At 42.5% G+C, this 21514-nt stretch overlaps 2 protein-coding genes across 5 annotated transcripts in view; one reads left to right on the top strand and one right to left on the bottom strand.

Annotated features, from left to right (window-relative positions):
• Nucleotides 1-4294, bottom strand: part of LOC126413028 (uncharacterized) — a 408898-nt gene extending 404604 nt beyond the window's left edge. Inside the window, exon 1 of the mRNA XM_050082922.1 lies at nucleotides 3825-4294. Within this exon, the coding sequence (XP_049938879.1) occupies nucleotides 3825-4129 (305 nt within the window). The 5' untranslated portion in view covers nucleotides 4130-4294. The remainder of the gene's footprint in view (nucleotides 1-3824) is intronic.
• A 408-nt stretch (nucleotides 4295-4702) lies between these two features.
• Nucleotides 4703-21514, top strand: part of LOC126412460 (protein daughter of sevenless) — a 251031-nt gene continuing 234219 nt past the window's right edge. For all 4 annotated transcript variants that reach the window (XM_050082071.1, XM_050082069.1, XM_050082070.1 and 1 more), the window contains exon 1: nucleotides 4703-4898. In XM_050082071.1, the coding sequence (XP_049938028.1) occupies nucleotides 4812-4898 (87 nt within the window). In that variant the 5' untranslated portion in view covers nucleotides 4703-4811. The remainder of the gene's footprint in view (nucleotides 4899-21514) is intronic.

Raw genomic sequence — 21514 nt, 5'->3', positions numbered from 1 at the left:
TATGTGTGTCTTTCAAAAAACTAATAATTAAAAATAGTGTTGCATGGCGCGAGATTCTATCCGGCGACCTTCGGATTACGAACCCGAGCGCTTACCGCTGCGCCACGACGCTGTAGAAAATTATTAATCGTAGAGACTATTTCACCGCAACGGCTTATTTTAACTGTCGATGTTCTCGACAACGGCTGAGAAGTGCATCTTGGTGCTTTGCCACATTACAACTCTGGCCATGAGCTTTTATTATGCGCAGTATGAATCGAATCTGAATTTCACAATTGGAGGCCTCCCCTTGTTAGAGCATGCAGTATCCATAAATCAGATTTTGAAACTCCATTGCATGCGAATGTCGCTCTGTGGTGGAATGATCACATTAACGCACGGCTTTCCGGGAGGGAAGGAGCGCCTGGTCCCCGGCACGAATCTGCCCGGCGGATTTGTGTCGAGGTCCGGTGAACCGGTCAGTCTGTAGATGGTTTTTAGGCGGTTTTCCATCTACCTCGGCGAATGCGGGCTGGTTCCCCCTATTCCGCCTCGGCTACACTATGTCGGCGATTGCTGCGCAAACAAGTTCTCCACGTACGCGTACACCACCATTACTCTACCACGCAAACATAGGGGCTACACTCGTCTGGCGTGAAGTGGACTGTGGTAGTAGTCGTGGGGTTGTGGACCACGCGGGGACGGAGCCTCTCCGTCGTTTCTGAGTCCCCGGCTAACATACAATACAATACAACATGAGGCATAAGCTACAATCCCGTCTCACACCTTTCTGAACCACCCGTACAGCCTCCCCTTGATGTCGATCGACTCATGATTGCCATCCGTTTTCTGTACGAGTTATGTATACTTCTCGCTCCCTGTACAGTTCTTTATCCCTGCTATCTTGAGAACTTGAAAGAATGTATTCCAGTCAACGTAGTCAACAGCTGTCTAAATCTAAAAACAATTTACACGTAGTTTCGCCTTTACTCTCACTTCACTTTGAAAGCAAATTGCCTCGCGTGTTGGTACATTCCTCTGGAACCAAAACTGAAGTTTCCATTCCTCTGTAAATAACTCGTGCTATTATTAGCAAGCATGGCTTTGGAAATTATATCCAATTAATTCACTTACGGATAGGCACGTAAAGTACATGACGGAATAGCTCCTATTGTGTTGGACGCCGTTAACAGGGTTTATGGTGCGTACTCCGATGGCAATAAGGAGAGAAGCTTAGACTTGTGCTTAAATCGTATGAGAAAATACCTAAGAAGTATTCAGTGCGTAGGAATCGGTAGATTTCCATCGTTAATTCAATTAGCGGAATCGACGTCAAGCGTGTTTGCCGTGCCGCTTGGATTCTAAGTACTTAAATATTTCGAGTTTCCCCTTCTTCGTTTTATTTTTAACACACATATTTTTTTGGTTTGACGAGCAGGTAGTGCGATTAGAAAAAGATTGCATAGTTTTGTCCCAAACGGTAACGCTACAGTAAACGTGCGGATCTAACTGAAAAGGACGTACCCTTCTTCTTGTAATACGAAGGGTCAAAAGACAAGTGATGCCCCAGGCCTCGCATCTCCAGTAACTATACAACAAGAAGTACCGTACTGTAATTTGTCCCATACACAACGATATGAACAAGAATGGTGGAACTAACGAGATCTGAGAGTAACAAAACGAACTAGCAAAAATTACGCACGATAAACTGTTTCTGTGGTCTACATCAGTGGCTTAAGGCCCAGGAAACTAGAGTTTATCAGACTATGTGACACACGATCTACACTGAGATCTCTTCTGTCGCCACCATACAGGGTGTTTCAGAAGTGATGGTCAATATTCAGGGATATGACTGGAATGATAATTCGAAACAAAGGGTTAAAGTAAGCATGGGCTCCAATACGCTTCCCTTAAGAGCTATGAGCACTTGTTCATCTTCACTATTTTGAAACACAACTCTTCTAATGAACAAGTGCTCATCACTTAAGTTGCGAATTTTAGAACACATGTTTACTGGACATTTTTGTCTTGTTTAGGTCCATACTACCACTTCCCAAAATATGTAGAAAAGCAAAAAGCTTGCAGTAAAAGATTTGTTACATAGTAGCGAAGATCATGAATTGCTCATAGCTCTGTAAATTATGCGTTTTAGAGCCCTTCTTTACTTTAACCCTTTGTTTCGAATGCGGAACTGTCATGCAATCGATTTACATCATGCAATTAGTTACATGATAAATACATGTCTCATGACGCCAGTATTTTGCTCCTTTCTACTGCTCTAAACTTTTTTTTTTTTTTTTTTTTTTTTTCCAGTGTATGTCAATGCGACTGGGGAACGTAACTACCAAAGTAATGAATGTTCATGCGCTTTATGACAATGATCATTCGGTTGCACTTAGCCGACACTTGACACGTTACACATTACCTTTAAATTTCTTGTATTTGGACTATCTATCGCTAACAGAAGTTCTGATCTAACACGTTCGCCAGAAACAGCAGGATGTGGTACGCTTATTCGTAGCACCTCAACTAAATACTGTTTACATTAAGAAGTAGCCGAATGACATTATTTTGTAGGCTTTTTTTTTCCCGGCGATCGCTCGCTTTACTGAAACAGCTGGAAAGTGCGATCGCCAAAAGAAACAAAAATTTCAAACCAGCCGTTGTTTTCCCTCCCACTCAACTTTCAAGCGCAGCCAATCTGTAAACAACTCACTTTCGCAGACACAATATTAGCTTCATTTTTTATACCGGTATAAATAACACTGGAGACACACTCGTTTGAGGGGACACAGTTCACTTATTTGAACAAATCTTTAACAGTATGTGTAACCTCGGAATCTATTCCCCTTAAGGAAGAATCCCTGGAATATTACGTAAACACTTATGTTTGTATGCTAGAGCGACGTTGGAAGATTTGATAGTAGACATGTTCTTCGGTACGAAACATAACATTACATTACTGCATAAACAATGATACTGGCAGCACGGAATCACTAACACTACAAATATTCAAAATTATGTTTCACTTCTCCAAAGCACAAAATCAACTGGAAAAAATGTTACAAACATTTATGAATACTTCTGCTAGGTGTGATGATTTTTATTCCCCGCACAACAGCACCATTAAGACTATCAATTAGCATTTATCGTAGAATTATGGACTAGTAACACAACTTACTTTCATTATCAAATTTCCATTTCAGCGACTATCAGTAAAATATGAACATCAGCTGTACCTTAGATTTGCGGCTATGACAATGCGATCAATACAGAAAAGTTCTCACAAACATGGAATGCTTAACGATTCACTGTAATTGCAATGTTGCTTAAACGAGGGCAGAAAACATTACATGTAGCAGAATCAGTCCAGCAAATAGCCGAGAAGTTACGATACCATGTATTTAAATGAAAAATTTATACAGTTCAGCCAATGTCATGTTCACGCGTTCTTTTCGAAAACACAATGAAATAATGAATCTGAATGTCCCGTTGGAAAAACATAGTTTACGAATGTTACATCAAAAGTTTACCAATTTCGCATATATACCTACTACTAAGTGAAACACTAATCCATTTTCTCTTGGATGCAATATTATGTTTAATAAGATAGTGATGCGGGCATCGCGCGTCACAAGCGCATCAAAACATCAAACAAACATTGGTAACTTATAAAATGCGAAACTATGCAGATGGGTTCGTGGAAGACAACCCCAACTTGAAACATCTGAATCTCACGCGTACGGAAATACGACAGCTAAATAATATTGCAGAAGGTATATATCAAAATTGTTCTTGACTAATTCAACAGAATAACAAGGATGTGTGTTACCAAGGTTACTTACCAAATACACGGTGGCTTGACGGGTGAAGTATTTGAAGATTCTGCACCTTCTTTGGATTCAAGGGATGTAAATTCCCGTTCGTGCACTGAGATTTCTTCCGATAGAAGTTCCACAGATGCCTCGTCTTTTCCTACATTTTCACTACTAACAGAAGCCGCACTGACATTTCTAAGTTTTGCACTAGAGTTGTCGGCACAAGTCTCCCCACGATTTGTTCCACATCGTATACACTTCGTACGTTCGGTGGGATTTATCAGGGTGCACCGTTCACAGTGCCACTGAAGAACAGAAGCAATGGAGCCCATTCTCTCAGAATCATGGCTATTTTCCCGTTAAATACCATTCGATGCGCAAATATTTTCTGACAGCTGATCCACCATATTGACGCAATTGTTGCAGAATTATAATTGTAAACAAATCTTGGATTGGTTGACGTCTAGATGTTCAACCAATCATAAAGGATTACTGAATCCTTTTGGTCTTACGTTGGCATTGATGTTGTATTTATCTTTACTGCTTTGATTTGGTGGTACCAAACATTTAGGTTGATGGCGCTAGAATAGCAGTGTTGCAGATTAGCCAACATCTTAGCTTCAACATTAGGAATGCTGCAATATTTCGACCCATAAAACAGTTTTCCACAACTCTTCAACGCAAAACGAACACGACGTTACAAATATCAAAACCTGGACGTCCAAAATGCCTTTTTGCTCTTTTCAGCTGACATTGTAGCCTAAGTTTCATTTTTCGATGTTGGCTGCGCCCGGTCTACGACGCCCGTCAGGCATATGTCGTTGGCGATGCGCCATACCATCTAGCGGTCAAACTGAGAACTACATCTGTGCAGACAAGGGGGACAGCAACAGCATGAAGATTCTCAGATGCACGAGTCATAGCGAAGGCGACGTAGAAGCTAAGATGTGTTTGTGGTGATGCGATGACAGTGGTACAATTTGTATACATCTGTATTCTGGTTTTGTTTTATTCATGACAGATATGTCAAGTAATAGCCTCGAAATTGTTCATGAAGGTTGGCTAATCAAGTCTCCACCGACAAAGCCTATTTGGAGAGCGGTGAGTTTTTGTTTTTCTTGTCTTTGGACGTGATTATATATTTCGTTAATAAATCGTACTTCTGATGGGCACAAGTGTTTAATGAGAATCATCCTATTCATAAGCACTCTGTCCATTTACTGTTAACAGCTATGCTCAGCCTATGTGTGTTACTGAAAAGTAAAAGTTGTACTTTGTGACTTACTACTACTGTAGTGAGGCTAGTGTTGTGGACATTACTGTTGTGTAAAGTTTACTCGTTTATCGTAGTTTGACAGTTTTATCGCTGTGGATAACTTCTTCGCATAGCAGCTGTCGGGCGAGAAGCAAAGAAGTTATCGCCGTATTACATTCTCCAATATTTTTTTGTTGTTGTTTACAGTTTTGGTGTAGTTGCCTTCCTCGCTCTTGTGAGCAGTTGGAAGTAGTATTGTGATCAAATAACTCACTGTATTGAAAGTTAACTGATGGAAATGTTGAAACTGTATCGAGCAAGGCTTCTGAATGACTGTATGTTTCCACAATGCGTATGCACATCACATTGCTGACAGAGCCAATAAGTGTAGCTATAGATGTCTGCTAGCAGCCTAGTATTTTTCGTGTTTGGGGACAAGTATTGACCATTATACTTGTCATAGTTGACAAGTTGTTGTTATGCATAATTCGTTGCAGTTAAAAAACTTGGTGAATTACTCTCATCAGTATCCGTAACGTTAGGTTCATAAATTTTCGGACAAATTTATTGCAATGACTGTGCCGCAAAAATCTTTATTTAACGAGATTTTCGAAACTAGCAATATATCTGTGTGTGTGTGTGTGTGTGTGTGTGTGTGTGTGTGTGTGTGTGTGTGTGTGTTCAATATGTTGAATTTAATTTTTTTTTTTTTTTTTTTCGCGAAACTTTAAATCTCGTTAGCTTTAAATTAGACAAACTATATCAACACGTTGTTAACCAGGCTGTGTTCTGTCTACAGCCTTGATAGTGTCTAGTACTTTGACAGTTCTGCAAGTAAATACTGTGGAACACAAGTAGTATACTTTGTTTGCCTTTCTTTTTCTGCAACTGTTTCGTTAACTCTAGCTTCTTGCGTTGCCTACTGTAGTCACTGCATTTACTTTCTAAGCGCTAGTTCTGCCAGGAGTTCTCCAAAAGCCAAGCATTACTCTCTGCATTCTATACATGGTAGTTCTTTGGTGTTTTGTACGCGGGCGTTTATGCTAAAGTAAAATTGTTAGTTACGTTCGTTAGCATACATGTCAGTTCTCCGGTTATTTAAAGTGAATACATGTTTAATCCATTTAGAACGTACAGTTCAGAAGTAGGCCTACATCAGTGGAAGTATTGTAGCTTATACGTCCAAGTGATTCTTGATGTTTGAAAAACCGCATACCCCGTTCCTTTTGTTGTAACATTCATTTGGCAGTATCAGATACAGAGCAGCTTCTAACGAACAGGCCCAGCAGCCATATGGAAAAAGACTAGAAATGTCCATAATTTTTTGGTGTGTTTTTCTGGCTAGACATGCCCATAATTTTTTCGTGAGTGTTTTTCTGGCAGCTGCAGAATATGCTCAGACCTATACCGAATCCGCATCCTGCGTACGTTTGTGTTGTTGCCCGTGGTAGATCTGCTGTAAGACTACAGTGAAAACACTCTGATGTAGTATTCTAAGCATTATTTTCTGCCAGCTTGTGAATTTTATTTGCTCATCAGATTATTTTTGTAGGTTAAGAAACGTATTTGTCGAAGTAATTGACTGTGAGTCTAGAGATTTAAGTGGATTATTTTTCGCTCAAATGCGATTCTATACCGGTTTTTCTCTGAGCTTATATACCTTTTAGATAGTGTTATAAGGTATTCTCTTCAGTCAGAATTTAGTCACATCGGCGTTTGTGCAGCTGAACAAGTCCTCGTCACCTATTTACATTTCTCTTCATTTTTACTTCTTAAATAGGCCTTGGAACAACAGAATCTCAGTGTATTGACATCATAAATTTTTGTTTATTCTAGGTTTAATTTGGCTGAAACAAATTCGAAAATTTCTTTTGTCATTTGTTTTACACTGTGCTAGTAACTAATTTGTAATCAGTCATTACAAACTGTTGCTAATGAATTTTTGAGCTTTTGATCTAGAAATATTTCGTACCAACCGCAAAGGCAGTTATTAAAACTTCACACATTTCTCGAATTCGTAAGCAATGTGTGTATAACAACACACTTGCCATTTCTCGTTTACTTTTGTGACCGGGAGGATCGCGGGTCTAATGTACGGTTTCCCCTCGTGTTTCATTCTTTTAGATTTTCAGAGGTTCGCGAAATTAATCCCGGCAAGGACGGCGATAAATCGTCGCACGAAGTCATGTCAGCTCCTTTCCTGAACCTCGCAATTGGCGCTTGGAATGCGACGTAGCTATTTCGGTAGTCTTAGTTTAGTCTCGTGAGGATTCTAAAAAAGTTTTAATGCAGTATCGTATGTAATTTTCAGCAGCCTAGTGCGCATAGAGGTATTGTCCTACCATGTACTTCCGTCATATATGCTGTAAAAAGACGAAAGAATATGCGTGTGATACTCAACCGCCAATGTTTCGAGGAAGTTAGCGCCACTGAAGCAAGCGTCCCTACGCCGGCGAGTGCAGAGGCGAGCAGATAAGGGCATCAAGGCTGTTGACGGGCTGCCTCGGGATCACAAAAGCCCACCGCTGAAGCTGACGGAGTGGCTGATCGCCCCCCTCCTTTTCTCCTTCGCATCCCTCCCACCCTTCGCCTGTGGAATCCGCAGAGCTCGCTACTGCCACGGTGAACAGGAGCGATAAACTCGGCCAGCTGGCGAACTCACGAGGAATGACGTGGGAGGAGAAGTGCCCCTATCTGCAATTGTATTTATAGTATGTGGACTCCCCTGCACATTAGCCCACAGGCCATTGGCAGCGTTGGAATTCCGCTGACGAAGCACAGATTCCGTTGTCGTTTGCTAGTGAAGTTAAAGCTACGTTAGCCTGTCAGAGTTGCAGTCGGAGTACATGTCAGTTGTAGCTGCACGCGAAAGTGGAGAAAAGTGCTTGGTCTGGCAGTGCATCACTGTTGGTAATAACAGGCACTAATGTTTTGGACTTATTTCCCATTTAGCTCAATGCAAGTTATCGAACGTTATCCACGTGGGGACCTACCCCTAAATGCGGTTAAGAAAAGTTAGCCAAAGAGGGTGCTAAATCGGTGAACTGAGTGCATGATCCAACAATTCTTACTTCTCATTTATTTTATTATTGCCATAACACTTTCTTTGCCCTATGAATTATTTTCTTCCGTCAGAGTCCTTTTTACGTGTATTTGCAACGGTTTGTTTAGAAGAGCTGAGTAGTATTTTGAGCCTTTCTCATACCACACAGGCCATAACCTTTTTCGCCTTAAGAAATTTTGATGTTTGCAATTTCCGCTCAATCTCTTGATTACCGTTTCTCCTGGCGGGAAGCGTTGAACCAGCATCTGATCCAAAGCGCCAGCTCGGTACACAAAATCAGTTGGATTCATTTTAAATCGGTCAGAAATCTAAGCAAAATTTGTGTTTTCATTTGCTGTCCGTCAGTAGATGCATCCAACTTGCGCAAAGCTGTATCGTATTCTTGTATCACATTTAATTCTTCCTGTTAAATGCAACAAACACTTCTTTTTTTTTTAAATATGCATTTTTAATCGCCGATTGTAAAATATCACATGGAGTGAGCATTGGGGTGCCACACTCCTGCGCGCTGCAGAAATTTGTGATGGATCGCGGAGCTCTTCTTTGAATCTTCATAATACATTCCGTTACAACATTTCGTTAAGACTCCCAGACCAATGAACAATGATAGACATTGGCTTAACTGTGCCAAGTCATGTTACATATGTTTATGAAGATTTGAGGAAGAAGAGTGTTGAATTCACCCTACTGTAAGAACGTTTTGTCATGCGGTGTCACTTTCCGAAGAGTGTGACACAGTTGCTGCCTCAGCATGGCCTATATGCGAGCAGATATGTACGTTTCTGGGACACTGACTGGCCAGTGCACACAGCGAAAAGTACGGTGCGTCGGAGCAACCATAAGATGCTCATCCTGCCCCAGTAGCACATTTCCTACTTCTAAAAAGAATTGCGCCTGCGCAGGCCTAGCACCGTGCGAATGTACTGGACAGAGTCGTCACCCCCCCCCCCCCCTCCCCAATCACCAAAGACAGGGAGTTACTTATGATGCCTCCCCTGTCCCCCTTCCTTTCCACCTCACACACACACACACACACACACACACACACACACACACACACACACACTCACTCTCTCTCCAGTCGACTGTTTAAAGACCTAAAAGAGACGGAGACGCCAGTGTTCTGGTGCAAGTGGTACTGTCTCAAAGACTCATAGTTTGGGCCGGGCGCCGGAGAAGATTCCCCCGAATGGCCTTACTGACCGTTAAGGTGCTACATGTACCAGATCTTTTCCGGGCGCTGTTCGGACTGCCACCACCGAACATTCATTACGTCTCTCTTCATCTGTACCACGTAGGCGCCCAGAAGGTCGTTTACTCTGGGAGTATTTCGAAGAAAATTGCTGAAGGCATGCACTACTATCTGTTGATAGGTCCATCCACATTCTCGCAGGCATTCAATGATTGTCTGTTCAAGTGGGAGTACTTAACTGGCCGGGCTACGATTGTACCATAGTGCAGCATGGGTGTTGCCTCATTCATTCACATCGGAAGGAAGTGCTACACACACGGAGACGAGCGATTTACGATATTACGTCTGGGTAGTACGCCTGGCCATTCAGTTGGCTAGCAGGCACATAAAAATATCTGAATGACGCTAACAGCAAACTAAACAGTTTAAACGCAGTGTATGACACCTTATTTCAGCCTAGGCTTTTGTCATTCGCTCACTCGTACTTACTTTTGGGTTACATCGAGCTCAGTTTTATCAGACAACGAAGAGAATTTATGAATTAAGATTTACTTCATAATTTCTGTCTGATTCCGGTCAAGCAAAGAATGTTCTCTCTGGAACGGTTGACGATAACAGAAGCAACACTGGTTGTTAGAATGTGTGCTTCTCCTACTGCGGAGGTGAAATGTAGAAGGAAAATGTGAGTTTAGCGTGCAGTCGACGACAAGTCGTCAGAGACGGAGCGCAACTTCAGACTGAAAAAATAAGGATGTTGGCCACGTCGTTTCCAAAGGAACTATGCCGACATTTCAGTTAAACGGTTTAGGAGAACCTAACTAGGATGACCGAACAGACCTTTGAACCGATGTAGTCACAAATGCGAGTCCATTGTCTTCGTCTGAGGCTTGTCACGGACGATAATGCTATCAATACAGTAAACGTCAGTAAACTTTATTGAAATGTAAGAAAGCCTATAGAGGATCAACGGTTGGTGGAGGGTCTGGCAGTTGAACTTGATGGTTAATAAATGCAACCTCTTGTACATAAACAGACGAAGAGATTCACTACTGTTCGATTGCGAGAAGTCACTGGAAACAGTAATTACAGAAAATTTATAAAAGTAACCATCAGAGGCTGTCTGAAATGGAATGACCACTTACAACAAATTTTAGGAAAATTAGATGCCAAGCCGAGATTCAATGGGAAAATCTTACAGAAGTAACTCATACCCCTAAACAAATCATTTACAAAATGCGTGTCTGACCAAGTCTTGATTATTGCTCATCAGTCGTACCATCACTAATGTAAAATATATAGAAGATCCAACGAAGAGCGGCTCGCTTGGCCACGGGACCTGTTTGTCGGCTCGAGAATGTCATGAATAAACTCAACAAACTGCATGGCGGGCGTTACAAGGGAGGCATTGTGCATGACGGAGAGGTATACTCTCGAAATTCCGAGAGCGTATGTTCCAAGAAGAATCGGTTAACATATTATGTCTTCCTATGTAAGGGTCACGAAATGATCACTACTGCAAAACTAGAAAAAAAAAAGAGCTCATGCGGAGGTTTGACGAAGTTATGTCTGTACGCCACACTCGAATAGAAGAATGAAGGGGAAAACGATAGTGGTACCACGCACTGAAGCGTGACTTGCAGAGAACAGATGTAGAACCACTGTGTCGCCTCTCTGTGTATATTTAAGAAAGTTCTGCCTCTAAATGTGGTACAGAGGAACGCGCAGTAGACGACACATTAGAGGATAGTCCGCTTCATGCACCCGAAGGTGGTTTGGACAATTTAAGTGAAGTGACCAAAGTGTTTTGACCGTGCGCACAAGACTTACGTTGTAATGATAAGAAGAGTAAAAGAACGGACCCACAAAATTAGAGACCAATATCCGTTACATCGCTTTACTTTGGAATTCTTGAACATATTTTCAGTTAGATTATAATAAATTTCCTTGAGACGAATTTGTCAGAATGAGTGGTATTGAGCTATAGAGCCTTTCGGGACGAGAAAGAACTGAAGAAAAACAAGTCAGACTACACCTGCATGTAACTTGTCAACGGAAAGAGTCTCATAACTTTTGTTAATGCAATTGATGTCCTAACCATTTTGCATAGTTGCACAAGTTTTCTCTGGTGGAAGACAGAACTGTACTTGTAACACCTAAGAATCACATAGGCAAAATGTAGGCTTGACTTGACATGCCACATAGAATAATGTTTCTGACCACGAACATGTTGGTACGGGGTACTAATTGTGGTAGAAACCGGATGTTCAGTTGTAGTTGAGATTCACCACTCATTGGGACTTGTCTTTTGATTCCCAGCTGATATGACTTCCCAACCTTCGCCAACTTAAGAATAAGTGCTGGTGACACCTCAATCCACTTCACTGCCTCAGTAACTCTAACTGGAGTGTAGACCACTCTACCCTCTTGCAGGTCTACAAAGCCCTGATTCTGCCCTGCCTTGATTATGGGAGTCTTGCACATGGTTCAGCATCACCCTCACCATTGTGGGTACTGGACCCCATTCATCATTGTGGGGCCCCACTTGCGACAGAAGCCTTCAGAACTAGCCGTGTGAACAGTCGAGACTGGAGACCCTCAATTAACTATGAGGTGCCAACAACAGCTGCTGAATTACGCTGTACGCGTTCGTAGCTTCCCGGAGCATCCCAACTACCATGTCGTTTTCCCTAGAAGCGAACTCCACCTCCCACTACATTGAACCAGAAATGGGTTCAGAATTGCTGCAAGCCCCCAGTGTCTCTGTTCAGAACCACAACTTCCTCCACTGGCGCCTCTGGTTAGGGAGTCATCACATCTGCTCCAACAGCTTGTCACTCCACCCTCAGATTTGTCTCGAAATCTCCTTTAGTCCAAAAGATTTCGTTGACCCCACGATCTTTCGTCGCCTGTACTTGGCTCTCTGAGTTTGGAAGTGGTATTCACCAATGGTTCAACAGTTGACGGACAAACAGGCTTTGCATACACACATGCATGGTACCATGAATTCCACTCTCTGCCAGACGGCTGCAGTGTTTTCATTACTGAATTGATGACCATTAAACTAGCTATTTGCCATGTTCGTTCTTGCACTGGCAAGAGTATCCTAATCTGCAGTGGTTCCCATAGCAGCCTTCAGGCTATACACCATTGCTAGTCTCTTCACCCACCGGTCATGGCTATCCAGGATTATGCCTCTGACCTCCTTCAAGCTGAATGGCCAGTCGCTTTCGTTTGGACCCCCCCCCGTCATGTTGGGATTTCTTGAAATGAATGAGCATACTGGTTGGCCAAGCTGGCCACCAGGAACCTGATTCTGGAAATCATGGTCCCAGAACCAGACCTTCGGTCACTTATATGCTATCGATTGCTGGAAGTCTGGAACTGAGAATGAACTGCCCTGATCTCCCCAAACAAACTGAGGACAATTAAGGAGTCCACGACCACGTGGCAGTCTTCCCTGCATGCTTCTCACAGGGAATCCATCGTCCTCTATCAACTCTGCATTGGCCCCACTTGGCTGACACATGGTCACATTCCCCGACGTGAGGATCACCTCACTGCCAATGTGGAACCCACTTGATGGTGCCCCACTTACTCATAGACTGCTCTAATTTGGCTGCTTTGAGATGGCATATTAATCTTCTGGACAGGCTACCTATGGTGCTAGCAAATGATACCAAAGTGGCTGACTTAGTGTTAAGTTTTGCTTGTGTACATGGTGTCTGTTCATCCCTGTAAGTTAATGCTTTTTGGTTCATTGACTGCCTGAGGGGTTGGTGGGGCAGCCCTCTCCTGCCCCCCCTTCCCCGAGGGGTCCCTTGTCTGCCATTGCTCGGTGGCCCAGCCTGGCCTCCAGCGATCCTACCTTTTTATTCTTTTCCATTTCTCGGCTTTAATGCCTTGTCTTGATTGATCTTTTAACGACTTGTCTGGGCGATCTTTTTTTTCTGGGTGTGTACCTCTATTTTACTTCTTCAGTTTTTTCTACTTACTGTGTTAGTTACGCTTGGGCTTTCTAGGATTTGCCTTTCGCCTTCTTCCTTTGACGTCAACTCCAGGTTTTCCACTTACTGCATGAAGGGACTGATAACCTTGTAGTTTAGTCCCTTTCACTCCAAACAAACCACCCAACCAACCGATGTTCAAAATAGATCGAATCAACTTGGAAGTATTTCAGTAATATGGCATAAATTTCTAAATCTCATTTCTGTTCTTAATCTGTAATGACATGGTGTATACAATATGTTCTTGTAAGTGTGATCCACGGATAAATAAAACTACTACTATCACTTCTACTACAAATCTACAGGGGCAACTGAAAGCACAGACATAAACACCACAATACCAAGCCACTGTTCCTGAAGTTTGCCAAAAAGAAGCAACTACAGTTTAAGAACGATAGCTTCAAATCCATGGAGTGTAAAGTTCCACCTCCATCTTGCTCTGATCCTAGCAGATGTGGAAATAGGATCATAAGGTAATCAGCTTCTGAAGGGAGTCATACGCAGAAAGAAAGAAATAATTTAAGTTTTAAAAATGACGAAGAGACCAAGTATAGTAGTAAATATTCTTGTCCAGACCCGCTCACTCAACATTTCCGCATACTTGGCAGCTATTAGAAGCGTGTTGTGTGTTATGCAGATTGCTGCATATAAACTCAAACATTCGATTTGCTAATTGCAGAAAGCAAGTACCTTATGTACTGTAGATGTATATTTCAATAGGTGATGCGCTTACTTGTCAGATTTGATGTTCTTCGACCTTTCACCTGTCAAATATGAACCCCAATGTAAACGGTAGGACGACATGATCTAGTAAGAAGAAAATTATTTCTTGGGTGATAGACACGGCTGTGCTATTTGTTAGATGCCAAAAAAATTCTGAACGAGCAGTCACCTTCTGGATAAATAGGGCTAATATCTTTTTCAGGAGCAACATCTTCACCGTCCTCGTCACGAAAATCAAACAGTCCATCCTCACACTCAAGACTGAATTCGTATAATAATGCTCCCTGTATTTAATTTTTTGTTCTTGATTTAAAGCTCGACGCGCCAAATTCCTAACGAATACAGAAAAGATAACATACAAAATTTGTACACCGGCTCCATACGGGCTCTGCACTTAATATTTCTATCCAATTATTGACCTGTCCGCATGTCCTCCATTAGGTATCAATCAACACTGGATTTACATAGGTAGGAGCTAAACATACAAGTCAGACAGCGCATCTTCCATTAAAAATTAAACTACAAAAGCAGACTGATCCTGGTGTACATTTATAAGTTTGAAATTCCAAGAAGAGAAGAATCGATAGACTTTACTATAACCTCCTGATAGTTTCCAATTTCCCCTGTCAGATTCGTAGGACATGTGGAGACAGGCGAATAGATAATGTAATCACTAAGTTGATGTCTGCGGTGGTGTTAACATCGTTTATCACCATCTGTTAGGCAGGGGCAAAACAAAACTCTCACTAAGCGCAGGTTGCTATAAGCATGCCGTAAGAAGTTGAAGCAGCTTGTAGGTACGTTAGATGGTGCTGACTCTATAGTCTTAACTACAGGGCGGTCCAAAAAATGAAAGAAAGTAAACCATTGTTGTGGAAGAAAGACAAAAGGCAAGAACATTACCCTATTGTATGAAATAGGGATATGAGTGACGTTTAATGCACAAGATGCTCGAAATGTCTACCTTCCCCGGCTACATTGGTATACAGCTGGTTCCGAAACCATCAAACGCGCCGTTATAGTGCGACTCAAGTGCATCGGTTGAAAAAAAAAAATGGTTCAAATAGCTCCAAGCACTGTGGGACTTAACGTCTGAGATCATCAGTCACCTAGACTTAGAACTACTTAAACCTAACCAACCTAAGGACATCACACACACCCATGCCCGAGGCAGGGTTCGAACCTGCGAACGTAAAAGCAAGTGCATCAGTCTCACTTCTGATTGCTCATTTCAGGTCCTTAGTGACTTTAGAGGATTCCTACAGATCCTCTCCTTGATGTAACCTCATAAGAAGTCGCACGTATTGAGATCCGGAATGTGTGGGTGCCACTCAATCCCGCGGCCCGTGGATTTCTCCGCATCTACTGCAATCAAACGCTCACCAAACTGCAGTTCTATGGGGTCGAGCCCCATCTTGCACGACCCGGTAGCGGCGAGTCATGTTGAAACAGCCTGCTTCTGGACGAAAGTGCCGCTCCAGTGACTTTCGAGACTTCACTCCTGTGACCATGCCGTCAACGAATATCGCACCCATGAGCCGCTATGAGGATGAGCCATACCACACGGTGACCCTTTGCAGTTGTAGTGGCGAGACGACTGTATCTCAATATTGCCAGTTTCGTTTGTCCACGTAACCATTCAACTGAAAATGGGCCTCATCACTGAACCAAATCTTGTATTCAGTCATGGCACCATTTTAAAGTTCCTCGATCATGTGGTTTTGCGAAACCTCTCCGCCGCACAGTGTTCCCCTGCTTGAGTAGCTGGCACATTTGGATGTTATTGGGACGCAACCTTACTGATTTCGTGAGGACGCGCTCCCTGTTGTCATCGGTAACAACTGTGGACTTTCGTCCCGACGCCTTGCTGCTTGCATCCGAAATACTCCCTGTGGATTCAAATCTGGCCTTCAACCCGTCAACAATGAAAATCAGAGTGAGATGAGAGCCAGAACAGCGACCATATGATACCGTGAAAATCACTGCGACTTTTCAGTGCTATAACGTACTTTGCGATAACCAGCTCACTAGTTGTTCTTTTCTGTGCGTCTCTGGCAGACATGCCCGTCGAACGTTAACATTACTGCGATTATTTTCATAAAATTTTCTTACGATAAATATCTTTCTTCCAAGGTCAATGATTCCGTATTGCTGCTTCTTTATTTCCGGTAATAAGGCATTCACGTTAAATGTCAATATATGTGCTATTACAATATGGAAGAATTATACTTACATCAATACATCTGAAATCAGGATCTTAATATACGCTTTCTCATGTTTTTTTGGACCATACTGTACCAACATTGCCCACACACCACGCTAACATAGACTGCTGTTTGCTCCAACTTTCTTACTCGAGTTGCGCATGCGCACAGGCAGTTTACTCTTAACCGTGACACTCAACCTCACTGATAGTGGTGCGCATTGTGCTATCATATTAGTTTGAATTTGGCAGCAATTTCAGTAACTTTTCGCGAAGATGGAAAAAGTGTGGTAGTGCTCAGTGAACCTCTTTTTACTTTTCAATGGGAGAAAGTGCGACGAGATAAAAAGCGGAATTTTCCCAGCGACTCTTCACCATCAGTGACAACAGTCGTTAATTCAACGAATTTATACGCGCTCGAGCAAACGTTTTTGACAAGAAAGTTCCATGACGTCCGGCAGAAGGGATCGATAACATTCCATCAGAATTTCTAAAATCAATGGGGGGGAAGTGGCAACAAAACGACTATTCACGTTGGTGTGGAGAATGAGTCTGTCGACATACCATCTGACTTTCGGAAAAGCATCATCCGCACAATTCCGAAGACGGCAAGAGCTGACAAGTGCGAGAATTACCGCACAATCAGCTTAACAAAATGGTTCAAATGGCTCTGAGCACTATGGGACTTAACATCTATGGTCATCAGTCCCCTAGAACTTAGAACTAATTAAATCTAACTAACCTAAGGACATCATACAACACCCAGCCATCACGAGGCAGAGAAAATCCCTGACCCCGCCGGGAATCGAACCCGGGAACCCGGGCGTGGGAAGCGAGAACGCTACCGCACGACCACGAGATGCGGGCTCAGCTTAACAGCTCATGCTTCCAAGCTGCTTACAAGAATAGTTTACCGAAGATGAACAAGAAAATTGAGGATGCGCTAGGTACGGTCAGTTTGGTTGTAGGAAAAGTAAAGGCACGAGAGAGGCAATTCTGACGTTGCGGTTAATAATGGAAGCAAGACTAAAGAAAAATCAAGACACGTTCATAGGATTTGTCGGCCTGGAAAAAGCGTTCGACAATGTAAAATGGTGAAAGATCTTCGAAATTCTGAAAAAAGTGGGGGTAAGCTATAGGGAGAGACTGCTCATATACTATATGTTCAACAGCCAAGAGGGAGTAATAAGAGTGGACGACCGAGAACGAATTGCTCGTATTAAAAAGGGTATAAGACAAGGCTGTAGCCTTCGACCCTACTGTTCAATCTCTACATCGAGGAAGCAGTGATGGAAATAAAAGAAAGCTTCGGGAGTGGAATTAAAACTCAAGGTGAAAGGATATCAATGATACGATTCGCTGATGACATTGCTATCCTGAGTGAAAGTGAAGAATTACATGGTCTGCTGAACGGAATGAACTGTCTAATGAGAACACAGTATTGACTGAGAGTAAATCGAAGAAAGACGAAGCTAATGAGAAATAGTAAAAATGAGAACAGTGAGACACTTTAACATCAGGATGGATGGTCACAAAATAGATAAAGTTAAGGAATTCTGCTATGTAGGCGTCGTTGGTGATTACCATTGACGGACGGAGCAAGGAGGACATCAAAAGCAGACTAGCAGTGGCAAAAAGGGCATTCCTGGCTAAGAGAAGTATACTAATATCGGCCTCAATTTGAGGAAGAAATTTCTGAGAATGTACGCCTGGAGTACAGCATTGTATGGTAGTAAAACATAGATAGTGGGAAAACCGGAACAGAAGAGAATCTAAGCATTTGAGATGTGGTGCTACAGACGAATGTTGAAAATTACGTGGACTGATAAGGTAAGGAATGAGGAGGTTCTACGCAGAATCGGAGAGTAAATGAGTATGTGGAAAACACTGATAAGGAGAAGGAACAGGATGATAGGACATCTGTTAAGACATGAGGGAATGGCTTCCATGGTACTAGAGGGAGCTGTGGAAGTCAGAAACTGTAGCGGAATTCATAGATTGGAATACACCGAGCAAATAATTGAGAACGTAGGTTGAAAGTGCTACTCTGAGATGAAGAGGTTAGCACAGGAGAGGAATTCGTGACGGGCCGCATTAAGCCAGTCGGAAGACTGATGACAAAAAAAAAGTCAGAAGATCAAAACCGATTGAAGAAAGATGTAAACAAGATATCTGTGTGGCACGAAAAGTGGTAATTGATTCTAAAGAGTACAAAGTGTGAAATCATCCAAATTGTTACTAAAAGGAATCCGTTAAATTTCGCCTACCCGATGAACCGCACACATTTTGAAGCTATGGGTTGAACTGAATATTTAGAAATTACAATTAAGATGATCTTAAATTGGAGCGGCCGTAGCCGGCCTTTGTGACCGAGCGGTTCTAGGCGCTTCAGTCTGGAACCGCGCGACCGCTTCGGTCGCAGGTTCGAATCCTTCCTCGGGCATGGATGTGTGTGATGTCCTTAGGTTAGTTAGGTTTAACTAGTTCTAAGTTCTAGGAGACTGATGACCTTAGATGTTAAGTCCCATTGTGCTCAGAGCCATTTGAACCATTTTGGGCGACCGTATAGGTATTGCTGTGGGCGAGGCCAACCGACGGCTACGTTTTATTGGATACAACAAATCCACTGGACGACGTACGCTACACTTGTCCATGCGGTGCTGGAGTATTGCTGTGCGGTGTGGGATCTTGGCCAGGTAGGAATAACAGGGAACAGCGAGGAACTTCAAAGAAGGCAGCTCGTTATGTACTATCGCAAAATGGGAGTGTGTGTGTCACGTATATTATAAGCGAGTTAGGATGGGAATAATTAAAACAAAGGCATATTTCGTTGCGGCGAAATCTTTTCAAAAAAATTAAATTACCAACCTTCTCCTCAGAAAGCGAAAATACTTTGTTGAAAAGCACCTACATGGGAAGAAATGATCATCGTAATCAAATAACGTAAATTAGAGGTCGCACGGGAAGATTTAAGTGTTCGTTCCTCTCGTGAGCTGTTATAGAGTGGAACGGTACAGAAATAGTGTGCAAGTCGTTCCATGAACTTTCTGCCAGGCATTTGAGTGAAAATTGCAGAATAGACACGTAGATGTATCGTGGTTATGACACTTATTACTGATTGCGTAGGAGATGTGTAGACATCATCCTGGTATTGCTTAGTTTTCTGCAGATTTTTGATTGTTGTGTAACGTGGCCACTGATTGTATTATACTAATACACCAGAAAGAGGCCACACCACATGTTTTGCTACATTTGCAATATACTTAGGGTCTTTGCAGGTTGGATGACGTGAATTAAGTAAATTAGGAATAACTATCTTTTATGCTAACCCTTTTTATGACAGGAGAAAGAGAGAGAGAGAGAGAGAGAGAGAGAGAGAGAGAGAGAGAGAGAGAGACTACAATGTGCCGGCTGAATGACTGTGTGTGTGTGTGTGTGTGTGTGTGTGTGTGTGTGTGTGTGTGTGTTTAGTAAATCTTAAAGGTGCTTGAGATGATGGAAATGGTGTATAATTTATTTCACATTAAATTGATAAATGTTGTACTTGCTTTTAATAACAATATATAGCCAAATCATAACCTTTAGTTCAAAGCCCATTTTGCACTAGGTATCTGCCACATTAAAGGACCAGGATTTTTCTCTCCATTGCTGTCATATGTGGAACTTAGAGGTAGTCATGTCTGGGGAAAAAAAGGCTTTTGGAATGAAAAGCAAGCAGATCATTTAAGATTTGTGTTTTCTTGAAAATTACAATTTATTGCAGATGTGTCAATGGAGTAATACGCTTTTCAGATGTCTCACAGGTGAAAACTGAGGCCATCGTTGCGACAGTGGTGTGTTTTAGGGGGCTTAAATCCATTTTTTAGCAATAATTATAAAGTGCGGGAGATGGAGAATGTATGTATCCACAAGAGGGGACTATGTTGATACATGAATTATTTTTTAAACAAAAAAAGCAAGCAAATCTTTGATCCTAACGCGGTTCCTTAATTGAGCCATCTCATAGGCTGCGTTGTCGTGGTATCAGTGTCGGCATTTTTATAGTGCGATGCGTGGGACTGTTGGCAAACTGTAGCGCTTGTATTATAGTCAGCGTGAAGCTATCGCTGGTGGCGTTATCGTGGAAATAGAGCGTCAAGTCGGGAGGGGGCTCGCAGCTTCCCGGGCCTTCTGGGAACCTCACGGATAAGAAGTGCGCATGCGCGCCGCACGTGGGCCAACCAGCACTCTGTTGGTCGCTCGCACCGAGTTAACCAGAGCTCCCAACCACGGCGGACGTGTTCTCTGACGCGCCACAGATCACTTTTCTAGTGTATTGCATAGCAAGCCAGAGCTAGGTTCTGAAATCGTGTAGTCAAAAGCCCTAGTCCGTAGCGAGATAATGTTTGTAAACTACGGTACTTCCCCGTCAACTTCTTCGCCACGCCAAAGCTAATGAGGAAAAGCTGAGCAGTTATCATGGAACAGGATTAAACATCACAGCGTATAAAATACGTTTGATGATATGTTTGTTGCCATTCCGATTTCGAAGATTGTGTTCATCATCAAATGGTGGCATCACATATGCAGACCAACCTATTAATCAGCTGTTGATTGTTTACAGACCCATGGGCCACTACAATGAAAAACATTTTCGAACTGGCAAAAATTCGAAATGGAAATGATTGACAAGGATAAACTAAAGTTAAAAGCAACAGGGACAATAAACTTAAAATAAAACGTGTTCCAATTTTTTCGGAGAACTTGGATGTTTCCTGCAGCGCGAAGTATATCGGAAATAAATTTATCAGTAAGGTGTACTTTATCAGCATTATCACGAAAGTTTTTAGATGATGGGTCAAAAAATGCTTCAAATGGCTCTGAGCACTATGGGACTTAACATCTGAGGTCACCAGTCCCCTAGACTTAGAACTACTTAAACCTAACCAACCTAAGGACATCACACACATCCATGCCCGAGGCAGGAATCGAACCTGCGATTGTAGCAGTCGCGCGGTTCCGTACTGAAGCGCCTAGAACCACTCGACCACCGCGACCGGCACCTACAGGATCATCTTCATCCATTGACCTTCGTTTTTGCTCCGAGCTTATTGTAGACTTCCGTACAGTGGGAAGTGACGACAGATTTTCATACCAGTGACCACGTTCCAATATGGGTTCGTCTGCTGACTCTGGCGGTGGTCGACCGGAGACCACGAAGACGGATTATTCAAAGAGCAAATTGATTGTGATACAGTCAGAAGGCCATCTTAGAACAACAGGATTGTGTCTTGGAG

The sequence above is a fragment of the Schistocerca serialis genome, chromosome 7 (genome assembly GCF_023864345.2).
Source record: "Schistocerca serialis cubense isolate TAMUIC-IGC-003099 chromosome 7, iqSchSeri2.2, whole genome shotgun sequence".
NCBI lineage: Eukaryota > Metazoa > Arthropoda > Insecta > Orthoptera > Acrididae > Schistocerca > Schistocerca serialis.
Note: the sequence above shows the minus strand (reverse complement) of the source record. Positions and strands in the feature narration are given on the sequence as shown.